The sequence below is a fragment of the Bidens hawaiensis genome, unplaced genomic scaffold, assembly GCF_021521415.1.
Source record: "Bidens hawaiensis isolate Kalapana, Puna unplaced genomic scaffold, B.hawaiensis_p1.1 tig00011610_1, whole genome shotgun sequence".
NCBI classification, from domain to species: Eukaryota; Viridiplantae; Streptophyta; class Magnoliopsida; order Asterales; family Asteraceae; genus Bidens; species Bidens hawaiensis.
Window position 1 is genome coordinate 739,015 of NW_027491906.1, and position 21,917 is coordinate 760,931.

Here is a 21,917-nt window from a genome sequence, read left to right on the forward strand (position 1 = left end):
ATAATTTCTCATTGTAGGTGTTCCGTTAATCTTTATCATTTATGTTGCTAAAATTATTATTTTTCCTATTTTGTTATATGTAAGAGAGTTGGTAACGATTCGGTTTCAATGATTCAATTTTGGTTTGGACGAAGAAAAATCATACTAATGGTTGGGCGCACAAGTTTAAGTTGCAAACCTTCAAAAACCGGCATCGAGCACCTCTACGTAACTTATTAATTTTTTAAAAATTGAAACAATTATAACAATATCATACTCAAATTAAAGAGAATAAAATGCTCGATTTTAAGGTGCACTTTTTTTACAAAAATATTAGCGTACGAAAAAAATTATGGTCGTTTAAAATCGTGGTGGGAATTTAGTTTAAGATTAAAATTAAAAACATAACATGGTTAAAGATGATGAGGCAAACTTGTAAGTTAGGTGAATTGTGTTTAAAAGACAAGTTTACCCCTTTTTACAAATGTACTTTATGCATTAGCATTTGTAAAACTCTTAAAATCAAGTGTCTTAATTTACCCTTGTCTCATGTATTATATATAGTACTAGGCGGGTGCCCGCGCGATGCGGCGGGTGTCCGAACGCAAACCCTGCGAATAACATAACAATTAAGAGTGTTCATGATTCGGTTTAAAGCCTTTAAACCTTTTAAACCATTCATCAATTTGGTTTCACGGTTGGTTTTTTTTTTTTTTACTTTCACTCGGTTGGTTTCAAAATTTTAAAACCGTAGCTAAAGGTTTGGTTCACTTATTTTGCTGAAATCCGGCCATATGAAATCAGACCAAACTTAAATGTTGTATGCATTTTAATCTCTTTTATTATTTAGTAATTGACAAGTTCTATTATATATATTAGATATAGTTAAGATATAAATAAACAAAGTCTTTTTTAATACAAATAAACATGACTATTTCAACTTTAAATTAACCTAATTCCAGTATGATTTTCTATAATCTTCATTCTTGTTATAATTTCTCATCCTAGGTGTGCCATTAATCTTTACCATTTTATGTAGCTAAAATTATCATTTTTCCTATTTTGTTATATATAAGAGAGTTGGTAACGATTCGATTCCAATTTTCAATGATTCAATTTTGGTTTGGACGACGAAAAATCTATACTAATGGTTGGGCTCACAAGTGTAACTTACAAACCATAAAAAACCGACATCGAGCACCCTTACGTAACTAATTAACTTTTTAAAATTGAAATAATTATAACAATATCATACTCAAATAAAAAAAAATAAAATGCTCGATTTTATTGTGCACTTTTTTTACAAAAATATTAGCGTACGAAAAAATTATGGTCGTTTAAAAATCGTGGTGGGAAGTTAGTTTAAGATTAAAATCAAGTTCATAACATGGTTAAAGATGAGGGGGCAACCTTGTAAGTTATGTTAATAGTGTTTAAAAGACAAGTTTACCCCTTCTTACACATATACTTTATGCATTAGGATTTGTAAAACTCTTAAAATTAAGTGTCTTAATTTACCCTGTCTCGTGTATTATATATAGTATAGATATACATAGTTAGGATATAATCGAACAAAGTCTTTTTCAATACAAGTAAACATGACTATTAAAATTTTAAATTAACCTGATTCCAGTATGATTTTTTATAATTTTCGTTTTTGTTATAATTTCGCATCCTAGGTGTTCCATTAATCTTTACCATTTATGTAGCTAAAATTATCATTTTTCCTATTTTGTTATATAAAAGAGAGTTGGTAACGATTCGGTTTCAATTTTCAATGATTCAATTTTGGTTTGAATGACGAAAAATCAATACTAATGGTTGGACTCACAAGTTTAACTTACAAACCATAAAAAACCGATATTGAGCACCCCTAGATAACTTATTAATTTATTAAATTGAAAGAATTATAACAATAAAATACTCAAATTAAAAAAGAATAAAATACTCGATTTTATGGTGCACTTTTTTCACAAAAATATTAGCGTACGAAAAAATTATGGTCGTTAAAAAATCGTGGTGAAAAGTTAGTTTAAGATTAGAATTAAAAACATAATATTGTTAAAGATGAGGTGGCAAACTTGTATGTTAGGTGAATTGTGTTTAAAAGACAAGTTTACCCCTTCTTACACATGTACTTTATACATTAGCATTTGTAAAACTCTTAAAATCAAGTGTCTTAATTTACCCATGTCTCATTTATTATATATAGTATAAATATAGATAGTTAAGATATAATTGAACAAAGTCTTTTTTAATACAAGTAAAAATGACTATTGCAACTTTAACTTAACCTAATTACAGTATGATTTTTTATAATCTACGTTCTTGTTATAATTTCGCATCCTAGGTGTTCCATTAATCTTTACCATTTATGTAGCTAAAATTATCATTTTTCCTATTTTGTTATATATGAGAGAGTTGGTAACGATTCGGTTTAAATTTTCAATTATTCAATTTTGGTTTGGACGACGAAAAATCGATACTAATGGGTGGGCTCACAAGTTTAACTTAAAACCATAAAAACCCGACATCGAGCACCCCCTATGTAAATTATTAATTTTTTAAAATTGAAAGAATTATAACAATATCATACTCAAAGTAAAAAGAATAAAATGCTCGATTTTATTGTGCAATTTTTTTTTACAAAAATATTAGCGTATGAAAAAATTATGGTCGTTTAAAAATCGTGGTGGGAAGTTAGTTTAAGATTAAAATCAAGTTCATAATATGGTTAAAGATGAGGGGGTAAAGTTGTAAGTTATGTGAATTGTGTTTAAAAGACAAGTTTACCCCTTCTTACAAATTTACTTTATGCATTAGCAATTGTAAAACTCTTAAAATCAATGGTCTTAATTTACCCTTGTCTCACGTATTATATATAGTATAGATATAGATAATTAGGATATAATTGAACAAAGTCTTTTTTAATACAAGTAAAAATAACTATTGCAACTTTAACTTAACCTAATTACAGTATGATTTTTTATAATCTACGTTCTAGTTATAATTTCGCATCCTAGGTGTTCCGTTAATCTTTACCATTTATGTAGCTAAAATTATCATTTTTCATATTTTGTTATATATGAGAGAGTTGGTAACGATTCGGTTTCAATTTTCAATTATTCAATTTTGGTTTGGACGACGAAAAATCGATACTAATGGGTGGGCTCACAAGTTTAACTTACAAACCATAAAAACCCGACATCGAGCACCCCCTATGTAAATTATTAATTTTTTAAAATTGAAAGAATTATAACAATATCATACTCAAAGTAAAAAGAATAAAATGCTCGATTTTATTGTGCAATTTTTTTTTTACAAAAATATTAGCGTATGAAAAAATTATGGTCGTTTAAAAATCGTGGTGGGAAGTTAGTTTAAGATTAAAATCAAGTTCATAATATGGTTAAAGATGAGGGGGTAAACTTGTAAGTTATGTGAATTGTGTTTAAAAGACAAGTTTACCCTTTTTTACAAATGTACTTTATGCATTAGCAATTGTAAAACTCTTAAAATCAATGGTCTTAATTTACCCTTGTCTCACGTATTATATATAGTATAGATATAGATAATTAGGATATAATTGAAAAAAGTCTTTTTTAATACAAGTAAAAATAACTATTGCAACTTTAACTTAACCTAATTACAGTATGATTTTTTATAATCTACGTTCTAGTTATAATTTCGCATCCTAGGTGTTCCGTTAATCTTTACCATTTATGTAGCTAAAATTATCATTTTTCATATTTTGTTATATATGAGAGAGTTGGTAACGATTCGGTTTCAATTTTCAATTATTCAATTTTGGTTTGAACAACGAAAAATCGATACTAATGGTTGGGCTCACAAATTTAACTTCCAAACCATAAAAAACCGACATCGAGCACCCCTACGTAACTTATTAATTTTTTAAGATTGAAAGAATTATAACAATATCATACTCAAATTAAAAAGAATAAAATGCTCGATTTTATTGTGCACTTTTTTTACAAAAATATTAGTGTATGAAAAAATTATGGTCGTTTAAAAATCGTGGAGGAAAGTTAGTTTAAGATTAAAATCAAGTACATAATATGGTTAAAGATGAGGGGGCAAACTTGTAAAATATGTGAATTGTGTTTAAAAGACAAGTTTACCAATTCTTACACATGTACTTTATGCATTAGCATTTGTAAAACTTTTAAAATCAAGTGTCTTAATTTACACTTGTCTCATGTATTATATATAGCATAGATATAAGTAGTTACGATATAATTGAACAAAGTCTTTTTAATACAAGTAAAAATGACTATTGCAACTTTAACTTAACCTAATTCCAGTAAGATTTTTTATAATCTTCGTTCTTGTTATAATTTCGCATCCTAGGTGTTCCATTAATCTTTACCATTTATGTAGCTAAAATTATCATTTTCCCTATTTTGTTATATATGAGAGAGTTGGTAACGATTTGGTTAAAATTTTCAATTATTCAATTTTGGTTTGGACGACGAAAAATTGATACTAATGGGTGGGCTCACAAGTTTAACTTACAAACCATAAAAAATCGACATCGAGCACCCCTACGTAACTTATTAATTTTTTAAAATTGAAAAAATTATAACAATATCATACTCAAATTAAAAAGAATAAAATGCTCGATTTTATGGTGCACTTTTTTTATAAAAATATTAGCGTACGAAAAAATTATGATCGTTTAAAAATCGTGGTGGGAAGTTAGTTTAAGATTAAAATTAAAAACATAATATGGTTAAAGATGAGGGGGCAAACTTGTAAATAGGTGAATTTTGTTTAAAAGACAAGTTTACCCTTTTTTACACATATACTTTATGCATTAACATTTGTTAAACTCTTAAAATCAAGTGTCTTAATTTACCCTTGTCTCATGTTTTATATATAGTATAGATAGATATAGATAGTTAAGATATAATTGAAAATATTTTTTTTAATACAAGTAAAAATGACTATTACAACTTTAAATTAACCTAATTTAGGATGGTTTTTTATAATCTTCGTTCTTGTTATAATTTCACATCCTAGGTGTTCCATTAATATTTACCATTTATGTAGCTGAAATTATTATTTTTCCTATTTTGTAATATATAAGAGAGTTGGTAACGATTCGATTTCAATTTTCAATGATTCAATTTTGGTTTGGACAACGAAAAATCGATATTAATGGTTGGACTCACAAGTTTAACATACAAACCATAAAAAATCGACATCGAGCACCCCTATGTAACTTATTAATTTTTTAAAATTGAAAGAATTATAACAATACCATACTCAAATTAAAAAAGTATAAAATGCTCGATTTTATGGTGCACTTTCTTCACAAAATATTAGTGTATGAAAAAATTATGGTCGTTTAAAAATCGTGGAGGAAAGTTAGTTTAAGATTAAAATTAAAAACATAATATGGTTAAAGATGAAGGGGCAAACTTGTAAGTTAGGTGAATTGTGTTTTAAAGACAAGTTTACCATTTCTTACACATGTACTTTATACATTAGCATTTTTGTAAAACTCTTAAAATCAAGTGTCTTAATTTACCTCTGTTTTATGTTTTATATATAATATAGATATAGATAGTTAAGATATAATTGAAAAGTCTTTTCTAATACAGGTAAACATGACTATTGCAACTTTAACGTAACCTAATTCCAGTATGATTTTTTATAATCTTTGTTCTTGTTATAATTTCGCATCCTAGGTGTTCAATTAATCTTTACCATTTATGTAATTGAAATTATCATTTTTCTTATTTTGTTATATATGAGAGAGTTAGTAATGATTCGGTTAAAATTTTCAATTATTCAATTTTGGTTTGGACGACGAAAAATCGATACTAATGGGTGGGCTCACAAGTTTAACTTACAAACCATAAAAAACCGACATCGAGCACCCCTACGTAACTTATTAATTTTTTAAAATTGAAAAAATTATAACAATATCATACTCAAATTAAAAAGAATAAAATGCTCGATTTTATGGTGCACTTTTTTTACAAAAATATTAGCGTATGAAAAAATTATGATCGTTTTAAAATCGTGGTGGGAAGTTAGTTTAAGATTAAAATTAAAAACATAATTTGGTTAAAGATGAGGGGGCAACTTGTAAATAGGTGAATTGTGTTTAAAAGACAAGTTTACCCTTTTTTACACATATACTTTATGTATTAGCATTTGTAAAACTCTTAAAATCAAATGTCATAATTTACCTTTGTCTCATGTGTTATATATAGTATAGATTGATATAGATACTTAAGATATAATTGAAAAAAAGTCTTTTTTAATACAAGTAAACATGACTATTAGAACTTTAAATTAACCTAATTCCAGTATGGTTTTTGGTAATCTCCGTTCTTGTTATAATTTCGCATCGTAGGTGTTCCATTAATCTTTATCATTTATGTTGCTAAAATTATCATTTTTCCTATTTTGTTATATGTAAGAGAGTTGGTAACGATTCGGTTTCAATGATTCCACTTTGGTTTGGACGAAGAAAAATTGATACTAATAATTGGGCGCATGAGTTTAACTTGCAAACCATCAAAAACCGGCATCGAGCATCCCTATGTAACTTATTAATTTTTTAAAATTGAAAAAGTTATAACAATATCATGCTCAAATTAAAAAGAATAAAATGCTTGATTTTATGGTGCATTTTTTTACAAAAATATTAGCGTACGAAATAATTATGGTCGTTTAAACATTGTGGTGGGAAGTTAGTTTAAGATTAAAATTAAAAACATAAAATGGTTAAAGATGATGGGGCAAACTTGTAAGTTAGATGAATTGTGTTTAAAAGACAAGTTTACCCCTTTTACACATGTACTTTAAGCATTAACATTTGTAAAACTCATAAAATAAGTTGTCTTAATTTACCTTTGACTCATTTATTATATATAGTATATATATAGATAGTTATGATATAATTGAAAAAATTCTTTTTTAATACAAGTAAAAATTACTATTAAAACTTTAAATTAACATAATTCCAGTATGATTTTTTATAATATTCGTTGTTGTTATAATTTCGCATCGTATGTGTTCCATTAATTTTCACCATTTATGTTGCTAAAATTATCATTTTTCCTATTTTGTTATATATAAGAGAGTTGGTAACGATTTGGTTTCAATGATTCAATTTTGGTTCGGTCGAAGAAAATCAATACTAATGATTGGGCGCACAAGTTTAACTTTTAAACCTTTAAAAACCGGCATCGAGCATCCCTACGTAACTTATTAATTTTTTAAAAATTGAAACAATTAGAAAAATATCATACTCAAATTAAAGAAAATAAAATGCTCGATTTTATAGTGCACTTTTTTTTTACAAAAATATTAGTGTACGAAAAAAATTATGGTTGTTTAAAATCGTGGTAAGAAGTTAGTTTAAGATTAAAATTAAAAACACAACATGGTTAAAGATGAGGGGACAAACTTGTAAATTAGGTGAATTGTGTTTAAAGATAAGTTTACCCCCTTTTTGCACATGTTATTTATGTATTAGCATTTGTAAAACTCTTAAAATCAAGAGTCATAATTTACCTTTTTCTAATGTATTATATATAGATATAGATATAATTGAACAAAGTCTTTTTTAATACAAGTAAACATGACTATTACAACTTTAAATTAACCTAATTCTAATATGATTTTTTATAATCTTCATTCGTGTTATAATTTTGCATCCTATGTGTTCCATTAATCTTTACCATTTATGTTGCTAAAATTATCATTTTTCCTATTTTGTTATATATAAGAGAGTTGGTAACGATTCGGTTTCAATGATTCAATTTTGGTTGGACGACGAAAAATCTATACTAATGGTTGGGCGCACAAGTTTAACTTGCATACCATCAAAAATCGGCATCAAGCACCCCTATGTAACCTATTAATTTTTTAAAATTGAAATAATTATAATAATACAATACTCAAATTAAAAAAGAATAAAATGCTCGATTTTATTGTGCACTTTTTTTACAAAAATATTAGCGTACGAAAAAATTATGGTCGTTTAAAATCGTGGTGGGAAGTTAGTTTAAGATTAAAATTAAAAACATAAAATGGTTAAAGATGATGGGGCAAACTTGTAAGTTAGGTTAATTGTGTTTAAGACAAGTTTATCCTTTTTTACATATGTCCTTTATGTATTAGCATTTGTAAAATTTTTAAAATTAAATGTCTTAATTTAAACTTATCTCATGTATTATATATAATATAGATATATACACAAATGAAAAACTATCCATTTTTGGAAAAGTATTTGTGTTAAAAAAATCAGTTAGTTGATGATATAATATAATCCGTCAGATTCAAACAATCCAGACCATCCAAAAGAACAATTCAACCATCAAGATTCTCTTTCTAGACCACCAAAATCCAGATACCAACCTAATTACTTGATAAACCAGTTTTCTTTCCATATTTTGTCCTCTTTCAAACCTTAAAGGTTTTAGGTGGAATTTATATCTTTTACATAAACCTTTATGTTGAAGCAATTTGCACACCTTCACATTACTCACACATCTCTCCGTTTCTAATCCCAATTTCTTATCTTTTTCAGTTTCTTGATTTATTTCAAGAACTGAAAACAGATAAAGATTTTGTGCAAACAAACATGGAAGGTGTCATTCATACAAAAGGGGTTTTATCTCTCCCTTCAAACCCACAATCAAGAATCTTTCTTAACAAATTTTCACACCAATCCATCAAACAAAGATTCAGTCTTTCAAACCCTCAAAACCCACAAATCTTTTTTCCTTAAAACCCAAATCCACACATGGGTTTGCTTCAAATCTTGATGGGCCAAGTAAATTTCAAAGCTTTATGGGTCAAGAAGCTTTTAAACCTTTGTTTGGTGTCAAAAAGCTTAATAATTTGCATGTTTGTAAATGTAAAGCTTCAGCTGGTGAATTGGAGGCTGAGCCACCAAAGTTTATGGGTGTTGAAGTCTTGACCTTGAAAAAGATTGTACCTTTAGGGTTAATGTTTTTTTGTATTCTTTTTAATTACACAATTCTTAGGGATACAAAAGATGTGTTAGTGGTGACAGCAAAGGGTTCAAGTGCTGAAATCATACCCTTTTTGAAAACTTGGGTTAATTTGCCAATGGCCATTGGGTTTATGCTTTTGTATACTAAGTTGGCTAATGTTTTGTCGAAAAGGGCTCTTTTTTATACTGTAATTCTTCCGTTTATCGCGTTTTTCGGGGCGTTTGGGTTCGTTTTGTATCCGCTTAGCAATTATTTTCACCCGACTGCGCTTGCTGATAAGCTTCTTGAGTTCTTGGGGCCTCGGTTTCTTGGCCCGCTTGCGATTATGAGAATCTGGAGTTTTTGTTTGTTTTATGTGATGGCTGAGCTTTGGGGAAGTGTGGTGGTTTCGGTTTTGTTTTGGGGATTTGCTAATCAGGTATAATGTTTATTTTGTGTGTGTAAGTTTATCTTGATATTTACTGAATTGTGTTTTATAAGTTAAGCATTTGCAGTGTGTTTGAATTGTCATATATGATTGAATTTAGTGTTTTTAGACCATAAAGTTTCTGTTTTTGTGGATGTAATCCTGTTTTGAGATGAAAAGTTGTGTTTATTATAGATGAAATGTGTTTGAAATGTGAACTTGATTGAAGGATATTCATGTTTTTCTTGTACATAAATTCATGTTTTTCTTGTACATAAATTCGGTATTTTTAAGGATATAATGGATGACAAATAACTGAGGTATTTTGTTTGCATTAAACAGTTGTATATTTGGCTTCCCTTAATGCATTTTGTTAAATATATGATTTGTGTATATACATACATATGAACATATATGCTTAATGCATGTATATGTGTGTATGGGTGTGTTTGCATGTATGATTTATATACATACATAAACATATATAGGTTTAATGCATCTATATGTGTGTATGCTTGCATGTATGGTTTGCGTATATACATATTTATACATACTTCTATTAATGGAATATTTATACTTGTAATTGTTTCATGTAGATAACAACTGTTGAGGAGGCCAAAAAGTTCTATCCACTATTCGGGCTCGGGGCCAATGTTGCTTTAATTTTCTCGGGCCGTACAGTGAAGTACTTTTCAAATATGCGAAAACATTTGGGCCCGGGAGTCGATGGATTGGCCATTTCTTTGAAATACATGATGAGTATTGTGGTGTTAATGGGCCTCGCAATTTGCGGACTTTATTGGTGGGTCAATACGTTCGTTCCTCTTCCGACCCATAGCAAGAAGAAGAAGGTAGCATTTTAACTCTTTATTCATTTTCTTGTTAGATAATTAAAGTGGTGTTTGTATTCACATTTTGGTACTAATTATCTTATTACCACTTCTTTTAACCTAATTCAAGATTCTTTTATTTCCTTGTTTTTCACAAATGTGACATCTTTGGTATTTATGTATTTATTTCTTAACTAACTAAAATTTTAAATGCTAAAAAATATGATTATTGAAGTAGTACTTAAATAGTATTTTCGACGACCCTTTGTAATTATAGTTGATTATTTGACTATATAATTCTATCAAGAGTTTTGGGACTTTACTCGTTAATTGTTTATTGAGTCATTACAATAATGGTTTGTGGTAAGGGCATATTTTTGTTTTGGTCCCAAGGTTTTGGAAATTACACTAATGGTCCCCAATGTTTGCTCAGCCGTAACATTTTTGGTCTTTTTCACTAACATAACAATTTCCGTCAACTTTTATGAAATTACTCTTTTACTCGTATATCTGAAATACAAAAATGATAACTTTTTATATTCATTCATTTTTAAATATGGTTATACTTTGCAGGAGAAGCCAAAAATGAGCACAATGGAAAGTTTGAAGTTCTTGGCATCATCGCCATATATTAGGGATTTAGCCACTTTGGTTGTCGCGTATGGAATTAGCATTAATCTTGTTGAGGTTACATGGAAATCAAAGCTCAAGGCGCAGGTAAAGTTTTTGAAAATAATTCATATTAGTAAATGAAAACGATAAAAAAGAAAATGTGGACAGATGGTAATTTTACACAAATAAAAATGTATTCTTTTGGTTGACTTAAAAGGGATGCAAAACTATATTATTTCAATAGCAATCTATCTCTTGAAAAATTGACACTTCAACTTACTTTGAACCCATTTGATCCATTTTCTTTTAAACTTTTTAGAAAAAAAAAATGAAAATCTTGAATGGGTCAAATAATAAAATTTAATTTATGAGGAATATGGCAACTTGCTTTAATGTCTTAATTAAAACATGCCAAAATTATCTAAAGTGTAACAACTTTCTAAATCTCCTTGTTTAAAAAATAAATGTTATTTTTTATTTTTTAACATTTATTGTCTTATGAGGAATATGGCAACTTGCTTTAATGTCTTATGAAGTTTGGGTTGACCCCACTTTTAGCAGCGGTGTATGTTGGTGCAATGCAAAATATATTTAGTAAAAGTGCAAAATATAGTTTGTTTGATCCTTGCAAAGAAATGGCATATATTCCTTTGGATGAAGACACCAAGGTACGCTTTCTTACTTTGTTTCATTTTTAAAATGGTTTTAATTATTATTTAGCGATTAAATATTCAGTTTGATGTCAGCTTTAGCGAAACTTGTTATTAGAAGGCAGTGTGAAATTACTTATATACCCTTATTTTATCTTCATTTTATCTGTTTCTTTACTAACCGGAACAATAAATGAGCTCAAGCTCAAGCTCAGCTCGTTTTCACTTAAAAGAGATTGAGATTGAGCTTGAGCTCTGCTTGTTTAACTTAACAAGCCTTGAGCTCGACTTGTTTAACTTAACAAGGCTGGAGCTCGACTTTTTTTTTTCACTTAAAAAGAGAGAGATTAAGCTCAGCCCGTTTCGAGCTTTAGATCCAAAGCTTAAGCTTCGAGTTCGGCTCTTTTATATATGTTTTTATGTTAATAAAAGTTATTATACTTGCATAAATAATTGCCTAGGCAAGCTCGTCATTCGAAGCTCGGCTTGTTTATCAACCCGTTGCACCCCTAGTTATATAGCCTATTATTTATTTATCGTAAAATGTAGGTTAAAGGCAAGGAGGCAATAGATGTCATGTGCAACCCGTTAGGCAAATCAGGTGGAGCTCTAATCCAACAATTCATGATCTTAACATTCGGTTCACTTGCCAACTCAATACCATACCTTGGTGGCGTGCTTCTGGTGATTGTGGCGGCATGGTTAGGTGCTGCCAAGTCACTAGACACGCAATTCACCGCCTTGAGACGGGAGGAAGAGCTTGAGAAGGAGATGGAAAGAGCCGCGGTTAAAATCCCAATTGTTTCTTCAAACGGGTCACTTGCGAGTGACTCAAACACAAGTTCAACTGAAACATCGTCTCCTCGAAATGTGTGAATTCGAGGGCTTATAATAGGGTTGTAGGGTTTGATATGGATAAAGGCTGATACTTTTTAAGTTTTTGTTGTTTTGAGTAGAATAATAAGAGCAAAAGCATGATTAGTGCTGGCTTTTTTGAAGTCTTTGAAGCTTTGCTTATTGTTCTCATCTATATTATATTTATAGAAACATCATCTTGATGTTGTCAATTTATTGAAATTTTTTGTTTGTTTGTTTGTTTGTTTTTTTTTTGTTTTGACCAAAAAAAGAGGAGAGTACTTTGTAAATAACTTAAAAATAGGGAACCATTTCATATTTGTTATCACAAAATATGGAACTTAAAGCAGTAAATGAAAAAAGAAGAAAACAAAAACAAAGTTAAATATCGAAAATGCAAAAAATCAGCAAGTGGAATTTTTAGAATAACTTAAGAAAAATAAATATAGAAAATGTAGTAAAACCATAGAGTCTGCTCATCATATATGAACATAAAATGGTTCATGAGTACTCAATCACATAAAATGAGTCGGGAAATAGGATTTTGAAATAAATTAAATATAAAAAAGCATATTCATCTTGTAAGAGACATAAAAGTGACCAATCTGTGGTTCGAGAATACTCAATTGACATGATATAAATCAGTAAATGGGATTTGAAATAAATTAAATATAAAAAAGGATTCACCTTGTAAGAGCTATTAGTGACCGGCGTAAGTAAAGGTGGTTTAAGACTACTCAGTTGACATGGAAATAAATAAAAATATTCAATACCATCAAGCGTGGCCATCGGTTATATCTTGTTAGAGCCATATTTGACCAACATAAATCAAGACGGTTCAAGAGCACTTAACCGATAAAATATATATCTGGCTCTACGGGTCAGCCAAGTTATAATCACTTCTAAAAAGTGAAAAAGAATTTAATAGCTACCTAAAAGAAGACGATTCAAGAGTGCTCAACCGACAAGACATGTAATAGCTTGATTGGTACAAGTCAAGTTCTAAAAGGTGAAAAAGAATTTAAAACAATTACTATATCCACTATTTACATGCTTGGTAGAAGAACCAGCAAACCAACCAACAAATCCAATCAAACAACCACACACACACACAAATCCACACTAGTTTCACACATTTATTCAGTCTAAAAAGAATCCTACACACACATATACTGCAACTAACAGTTGCAAAAACTATATCTTCACTGCTTTCTTGATTACTTTGTATGAAGACTTGATAAAATTCTTACTTCCTGCATAATCTTCACCATCATCATCATCACCGATGACAGCCGGCTTTCTTCTCATGCAATCAACCCCCTTTTTCATGCCCAAAATGATTGACGGTGACGATGGAATCCGTCTCAAAACTCTTGCACTCTCACTCCTTGCAATTTCCTTAAACTTTCCAATCTTTTCACTTTTTTCCTTCACTTCAAAACTCTTCCTTCTACTAAGTAGTTTTGCTGACTTGTAACTCTCCAACTCACTAACACTACTTCTTCTTGGATCAATCTTGTTTTTCAAGATTGTTTCTTGAAGTTTTGCTGACTTGTCACACTCCAATTCACTAGCATTACTTCTTCTTGGATCTATCTTGTAAGGCGGGTTCTTCAAGATTGTTTCTTTCTTCGGTTCTTGAACAAGCACCTCATTTTTCAAGATTTCTTGATGTGGAGACTTCACATTCTTGATATCGGGTGCCTCGTTTTTCAAGATTTCTTTCTGGGGATACTTTAAGTTCATCTTTTTTATGATTTCGTCGGTCTTTTGATCATTTGCATCATAAAGTTGAGTGCTTTGAACTTCATTGCCATCTTTCTCAAGTAACATTTGAAGCCATTTTTCGACATTCCCTTTGCCACGTTGCTTTCGGCTTTCTTCATCTTCATCTTCCACTAAATCATGTTCATCGGTTGGAAACCGGATGTCATATTCAATCCCGTTTTCTTCCATTTTCATTTTTTGCAGCCTTTTGCCATTTTCAATATTATCTTCAATCTCTTCTATCTCTGCTTCAGATGCTTTATGCTCTTCTTCCAAAAATACCCTTAACTGCTTGTGTTCCGGGTGGTCACAAGGCAAACATAAAAGGGTATTATCGTCTTTTTCTTGCTCAAAGACGGGTTCTTGTTCTTGGGTTGGCTTGTTTTCGGGTTGCTGATACAAGACAAGCTGATCATTGTTTTCATTATCATCATGTATGAGTGTATCATCCATTCTTGATCTTTTTCTTGTTTGTTCCCAATCGGGTCGAACTTGTTTCTCTAATTCGTCTTTTTGCTTGAATTTTTTAAGGAGTTCTCGTTCTGATGAATCACACATTGCCTTTTGAGCTTCAAGTCTAGCCATGAGAGAATTAGATGCTGCTTGGTTTAACCGAGCTTGCTCTTTATAAATCACACTCCTGCAATAATTAAAAAATATTTTAGCAAATATCCTGACGCAGTTAGAACAAGAGGTTATTAATAAAACAAATAAAGATTAAAGGTGGGAAAGACAAAAAAATCATTACATTAAAAAAAATAATATTATCAGTGAAATGCTATACTTTTGTAACCAGATTTAACACACTAACTATTCAAAAAATACTTTCAAAATTTTGAATAATTTTGTAACCAGATTATGGAGTTTATCACAATTCACAGTTTCACACCCTCAAAGCTATATGATTTCATTAACAGTATAACTTTTTGAATATATTATTTGTCGAGCTCAATCCGACCTGTTGTGACTCGTATCAAACTTGTTTCGACCTGTCATACGAATATCCCAAAGTAAATTTTTTAATTTACAAAATGACCCATTTGGCATGCTACCATAAATGATCCGTTTTGACCCGATAAACCAACCCGACCTGTCCTACTCGTTTTCAACATCTTGTTATTAAAGATTCTTACTGGTGCATTGCGTCTCTAATCATCTTCTCTAACATTCCCTTATATGACGATTGTGCTTCTGCTAACCGCCTGCATTTTTCTGTTCGCCTTCGTTTTTTAATTAACAGTAATTCAAGATCTTGAATTGAAGTTCTTTCTTCTTCATTCTTTTGTTTCAGTTCTACCATTTCTTCATCTAGTTTCTCAATCTCTGCTTGCTTTTTTGCAGTTTCTTCTTTTTGTCTCAGCGAGTCCCGAGCTATTACAATTGCTTGATACGGGTTTGTATTAAAATCGGGAACTTCATTTTCTTTTGACATACTTGGTCTTGATTTTTTTAAAGCTGCCACAAAATACGAGTTTGATATTGTTGATTTAGAAAAAAAAAAGATTTAGTCATGAACGGGTTAGCAGTCACAAATTATTTTCTAATAATAGATTTTTGAATAATGAAAATATTTGCACTACAAACTAATTATTCATAAAAAGTGAAATTTTTGGACGTAAAAGCGGTATCTGTGTGACCTGTCTCGACCCGTCAAAACATTGAAGATCATTTTATAAGAACAATAAATTATTAAGGAAACAATATATTTTAGAATCATATTTGACACACTAGTTATTCATTTAAAAAATTAGACAAAAAGGGTGTCAAAATCATAATGCATAAACTTCATACTCATATCATTCATGAAGTTGTATAGTTTTGTTATCATATTTTATTCCGATAAGAAACAACTTGGACAAAAATGTAAAGGCATTTCATATTTGTTTACCGATATTTGACAATATATTTTAGAATCATATTTGACACACTAGTTATTCATTTAAAAAATTAGACAAAAAGGGTGTCAAAATCATAATGCATAAACTTCATACTCATATCATTCATGAAGTTGTATAGTTTTGTTATCATATTTTATTCCGATAAGAAACAACTTGGACAAAAATGTAAAGGCATTTCATATTTGTTTACCGATAGGTGAATTTGTTGTGTGTCTTCGGTTAATATCAACTGACTGCAGAGCCAATAAGGTGTCATTAGATTCCTTTCTAGACAAAACAATAGCAGCCGGAGCAAGTCCTGATTTCTTCTTTGACTCGTTAAACGGCTGTGGAAAACAATGCGAATCCACTGTTTGTGAATCATTAAGTTCTTCAGACTCACCGTTGCTAAACAACAGATAAAATCCCCTATGCCTGAAAAGTTTTGAGCCAAAGTTATAAAATAATCTCCATACATTAGCTGATTGTGGTAAGAAGCTAAACAAGTACAGGTGGAAAGTCGGGTGAGTTATGCAAACGGGTCAAATCTGGTTCGGGTCAAAATGGACCGGCTCAAGTTGGATTGTGCAGGTTGTATTTATTTAATACAGACTCTAGGTTTGACCCATATGACCTGTTTGAAATAAAACGCAACCCAAATCGATCCATCAAAATCAAATGCTTGGAATTTTCTTTTTTTAATAATTATTGTGTTAATTACGAGTATAAAACACAACTTTAATACCATAGTAATATAGACTTTTGGTTTGACCCATATGACCCATTTGAAATAAAACACATCCCAAATCGACCCGTTCAAAAGCAAACGGTTTTGACAAGACCGCCTCTCCATCAAAGTTTAAAGAGTTGTTTACCTGAAATCCGAGTTTGAAGAAGCAAAGATAGACAAGAACTGGTTAACTGATATACCCACTTGTAGGTCCCACCATGGAACCAAAAACTCAAGCTTGTTATGCTTCTTCTTGCATACTTGCCATTGCAATAATCTTAAATTGCTTGAAACAGTCAATCCTCCCCCTGTAATTCATCAAGGAATTAAAAAATGAATACGCCCCTTCATTATAAATATGATCAAAAAAACTATATAACAAAATAGTATCTATTTGTTTGAATAAATCAGTTTAGGATGTTGAAATGAACCCACCCAAATTTCTGGTTCGGTTTTGCTTGTACCAGAACTGAGAAAACCAAACCAGCTTTTATAACTAAACGAACCAGCAAAATCTGAAAAACTGACTTTTGTTTTTAATTTTTGAATTATAATTTTAGTTATTCTAATGCTTAGTAATTTACAAGAGCTTAACAAATGATGTAGTCTAAAAGTTTTAGATCCAAATGTGTATTAATACATTAATCACTAATTAACAAAAAAAAAATTAACTCAAAGTTTGACGCCCAAAATTCATTATTTTGGACCAATTTTCTTACCGGCACAAAAATCTTAGGCCAAAATTGCAAAACCAAGAAAAACAGAAACCAAACCGAACCCATTGTGAAAACCGAAAATACCAAAATGAACGGTTTTAAAGCCCAAAAACCGAACTTTCGGTTTTGAGCTCACTTTGAGCCCAAAATCAACCCAAATCCTATTTTGTACAAATCATATAGGTTCACTATTGATAAATTATAAAGGTAATTACTTGAGCAAGGAAACCAATGATCAACATCCCAAGCAAGAGGAGAAGCCACATCAGCATGAAAATACAGAACATTGCCATACGCGTCAACTCTAAACGTCTCGGGATCAAATCCAGCATTCCTGAAATCAAAATCTTTAAAAATAAAAATCCCATTTTATTGAATAACAGATAATTTCTTGAATTAAAACCCCATTTTAATTACCCGAGATGGTTGAGCTGCTTCCATAGCAGGCTAACAAAAATCTTTGGTCTTGCTGATGGTTTTGCTTTCGGGTCAATAACCGGAAACAACTCATCTAACTCATTGGCTCTTGAAACCTATAAAAACAGCATATACAAAGATTAGGTTCTTTTTACCATATTATTTTTCACAATCTGTGTAGATCAAGAATGGAATTTTCAAAAATTGAACACAAAAACAAAACCCTTAATACTGAATTTGTAAAAATCAAGTGGATTGCAGCAGATCATGCAATTCAAATCAAGGTTAGGGCTTTTTTCAAGAATGTTAGTTTCATACTTGATTTGGTAAATTCAGTGTTTAGGGTTTTGTTTTGGTGTTTAATTCATCTAAATTAGCATTCTTGAAAAAAGCCCTAATCTTGATTTGAATTTCATGATTCGTAACACACTTGATCTGATAAATTCAGTATTTAGGGTTTTGTGTTTTGTTCAATTTGTCAAGACAAATTGAGCACCAACCCTAAACACTGAATTTATCAAATCAAGTGGGTTACAAATCATGAAATTCAAATCAAGATTAGGGCTTTTTTCAAGAATGCTAATTTAGATGAATTAAACACCAAAACAAAACCCTAAACACTGAATTTACCAAATCAAGTAGATTACCAATCATGAAATGAAAATAAATCAGGGCTTTTTTTCCTTTACAATCTTCTGAGATAAAAATCAGAACTTTTTGACAAATTGAACACCGAAACAAGACCGTAATCACTAAATTGATCAAATCAAGTGTGTTCCAGCTTATCAAATGCAAATCAAGATTAGGGCTTTTTAAATTCGATACTAAAACCGAACACTTTAGCTTTACCTGATATGGTTGCAACGCATATGGAGTGAAAGTAAAAGGCGGGCCAAGCGCATACGGACCAAACCCGCGATCCCGACAGATCTTAGCATAAGCTTTCGGGTAGCCGAGGCCTTCGTCGATCCTCAATTCTTCTGCGGAAAATATCAACTCATCGGCCATTTTCAGGTGAGGTTTTGAGTTGCAGTTAAAGCTGAAGTTGAAGTTGAAGTAATAGCAGAGAAGAAGAATATAACGGTCGAGTTGGGTGATAATGAATTAATGATGACTAGGATTTTGTTTTTCAAATTGAGTTTGGGGGGTGCCACGCTGGCAAGTGTAACGGCTACATTAGCAATAGTTTATGGGATTTGGTACTGAAATATTCAAACTCTGAAACTAATAACATATAATAATATTTTATAATTGTTTGAGGGAATATTTTAATTGATTGAATATATTATATTAGAATCATTATCTTTCAAGTGTATCAAATAAAATAATACTGGATTTGAATTCAGAAATTTTTGTACTTGACAAATGTATTAATGCATTTTAATAAATCAAAAATAATAACAAAAAAAAATGATTTTTAAAGGGATGTTATATTCAGATACCACTCCATGGTGTTCGTATAGGTTTAAAGAACACTCGCATAGATATTGGTTGTCATACATCTTTACGATAAGTTCAAGCTTGTAGCTATTTTGCAATTTGTACGGGTCATTTAGGCTTATAAGCATCGTATACGTCTTGTAGAGGTCTATACGGATCGTATAGGAACAATATGCCTCATTTAGACCTATACATGACGTATAGGCACTTATTTTTTAATTGTTGTCTAAGTTTTTTTTTAATAACATCCCGTTTTTAACTGATAAAAAACTTTTAGTAAAAAAACACAAAATTTAAGAAATAATATCCCACGTAGTTATAAAATAAAAGCACATAATTTATAAATAAAAATACGCGTATGTAGAAGTGCATATTTTGCTCCACGCTAATTGAACAACTTACGAACAACAAGAACATTTCGAGATACCATCTTTTATTATATCGTCTCTGTAATCCTTGTTTGTGAGTGGCATCCGAACGTTTCGAATGTTTAAAAGAACCCCACCCTAGCTAGCTCACTCACACCGGGGAGTCGAGTGTCGATGACCGCCTAATGCGAGTCTCTCAAAAGGCCCGAGTTTCTTTTAATAGACTATATATTATATTAATCTTTTCATTGTACATCAAATTTTGTTGGTGCAAATTTCATCTCAAGTTATCCAAAGCTTTCTAGGTTAAGACGTGGCTACAACACTTTTTTTTATTTTTTTAATATCTTTAAAAATTGCCCGTGTAATAAATCTAATGTTTCAGTCTTTATACATAGTAGTTTCAAGTCTTATTTCAAGTTCATTTTTGAAGTCTCCTTCTAGTGAAAGAATATGAGCCACATCGAATAAAGTTGGCTCGGCTTGTAGTTGAGCTTGAGCGGGCTTGGTTGTGGTTTTTGCGACCATCTTTTTTACTTGCCTATGGACCGTGAATTTTCAATAATTCTTAAAAACGGCCCTGAACATTAGTATATCAACAAAATACTTTCATTGTTTATACATGCTCAAAATTATTTATTATTTATAAGTTAAATGTATTACTTTGTTTAGATGACAATTTAACTTTTTATATTGTCCAGTAACAAACAGAAAAGACATATTTATTCTTTTATATTTTTACATGCCAAATTCATTCTTATAACTTGATAACTACTAATAAGGATTCATCACATATATTTTTTAATTAGAATAAACTAGTATACAACCTCGAGCGTTGCGCCGAGCAAGTCGCATCTGTTTATATACCTATTGTGATGCGGTGATACACTAATGTGGGTTCGGTTGGCACGAGTTAAGTTCAGTAAGATTCCAACGCGAAATAAAAAAAAATTAATCTGTCAATGCAGAAAACCGCAGGGACACTCATATAACTTAAAATAGTGAAAAATTAAAATATTAAAAAGCTCGCAATGGTAAAACGACACTGATTTTCCCGCACGCGTTGCATAGAGAATTCGGTTGGTAAAAACTGGGAGTTGCAGCACCAAGTCAACGCAAATTTGGTCGGTATCGGCTTCGTTCTATAAATTCCCGGCTATTTTACCTCTCAATCAGTTGACTCATATTACTATTATTTTATTCCTCCATTAAAATAATTATTCCCTGCCATGTATAGAGCTAATTTTATGGAGTGATTGTTGTATATAGTTTCTATTTAATCATTGTAATCTCTTGTGAATAAGATATCGATCATTCATACCAAAAACTTACATGGTACTAGAGCGGGTTTTTAGAACAGCTCGATAAACAAACCCTAAAAAAAACAAAAAACCATCGCTTAACTCTCTTATCAGCAGCCATGGTTACCGGAAGAAACCCAAAAGGATTTCATGTCGATTCCAACTCACCATTCTACATCCACGCTTCCGAATATCCGAGACAGATTCATGTGAATGATGCACTAACCGACAACAATTATATTGAGTGGTCTGATGAACTTCCTATTTGCAAGGGTTCATCGATGGAACCATCAAGAAGCCCGAGATGACAAAGGCAACTTATATGCATTGGATGCGGTGTGATCCACCACTGCAATGAAAAAAGACATCAGAAGAAGTATGCTAGCAACGCTTGTCAGATTTGGAAAAGAAAGTGCACCATATGAACTCAAGCAAACACTCAATGGCACTCGCCGCACATCAGTTTCTGCCTATTTCACCCAGCTAAAGGCCCTATGGGACGAAATACAAATTGTGTTTTGTGCTCCTGCAATGGGTGTACTTGTAATATAGGGAAGAAACTTAGTCTATGAAGATGAACAACAAAGGGTGATATCGGGAGGAAAGAAAAATGTTACAGAAGCTGCTGCTTTCCATGGGTATGTTTCGAAGTGTAACAGCTGCATCGACTCGCAAGGCAGTAAACCTGTACATAGGGATACAAGCAAAACCCCAGGAGACCGGAAGGAACACTGTGATTTTTGTGGGCGTGATGGACACAACAAGGATGTGTGTTTCAAGAGGGTCGGTTACCCGGAATGGTGGCCGGGCAAAGGAAAGCGTGACAAGATAAGATCCAAGGCCGCTTGTGTTGAATCTAACTGACTCGAGCCCGATACCAGGTTTAAACGCTGACCAATATCATGCTCTCTTGAGCCACCTTGCAGGAAAAGAAAACGGGCCTAAAGACCAACCACCACCAGAAGCCAAC

The 21,917-nt window shown here is 31.1% G+C and overlaps 1 protein-coding gene and 1 pseudogene across 2 annotated transcripts; one reads left to right on the forward strand and one right to left on the reverse strand.

Moving 5' to 3' along the window:
• Positions 1-8,536: 8,536 nt before the first annotated feature.
• LOC143538364 (plastidic ATP/ADP-transporter-like) lies at positions 8,537-12,352 on the forward strand (annotated as a pseudogene). The gene is made up of 5 exons (XR_013136239.1): positions 8,537-9,396; positions 9,981-10,235; positions 10,788-10,931; positions 11,351-11,494; positions 12,026-12,352. The product of XR_013136239.1 is annotated as a plastidic ATP/ADP-transporter-like (transcript).
• Positions 12,353-13,448: 1,096 nt separating this feature from the next.
• On the reverse strand, positions 13,449-18,927 carry LOC143538350 (uncharacterized). Its single transcript, XM_077031928.1, has 7 exons — positions 18,688-18,927; positions 17,839-17,954; positions 17,637-17,755; positions 16,851-17,013; positions 16,187-16,410; positions 15,232-15,553; positions 13,449-14,738 (listed from the first exon to the last, which is right to left on the reverse strand). Exons 1-7 carry the CDS (start codon positions 18,844-18,846, stop codon positions 13,526-13,528), a joined length of 2,316 nt encoding a protein of 771 aa, XP_076888043.1. The 5' UTR covers positions 18,847-18,927; the 3' UTR covers positions 13,449-13,525.
• Between the last annotated feature and the right edge of the window lie 2,990 nt (positions 18,928-21,917).

Coding starts and splice junctions, on each gene's coding strand:
- LOC143538350 (XM_077031928.1), bottom strand. CDS start 18,846: ATGGCCGATGAGTTGATATTTTCCGCAGAAGAATTGAGGATCGACGAA. Junction 17,756..17,838: donor AAGCAGCTCAACCATCTCGG/GTAATTAAAATG, acceptor TTTTGATTTCAG/GAATGCTGGATTTGATCCCG. Junction 17,014..17,636: donor TCATTGGTTTCCTTGCTCAA/GTAATTACCTTT, acceptor GATGAATTACAG/GGGGAGGATTGACTGTTTCA.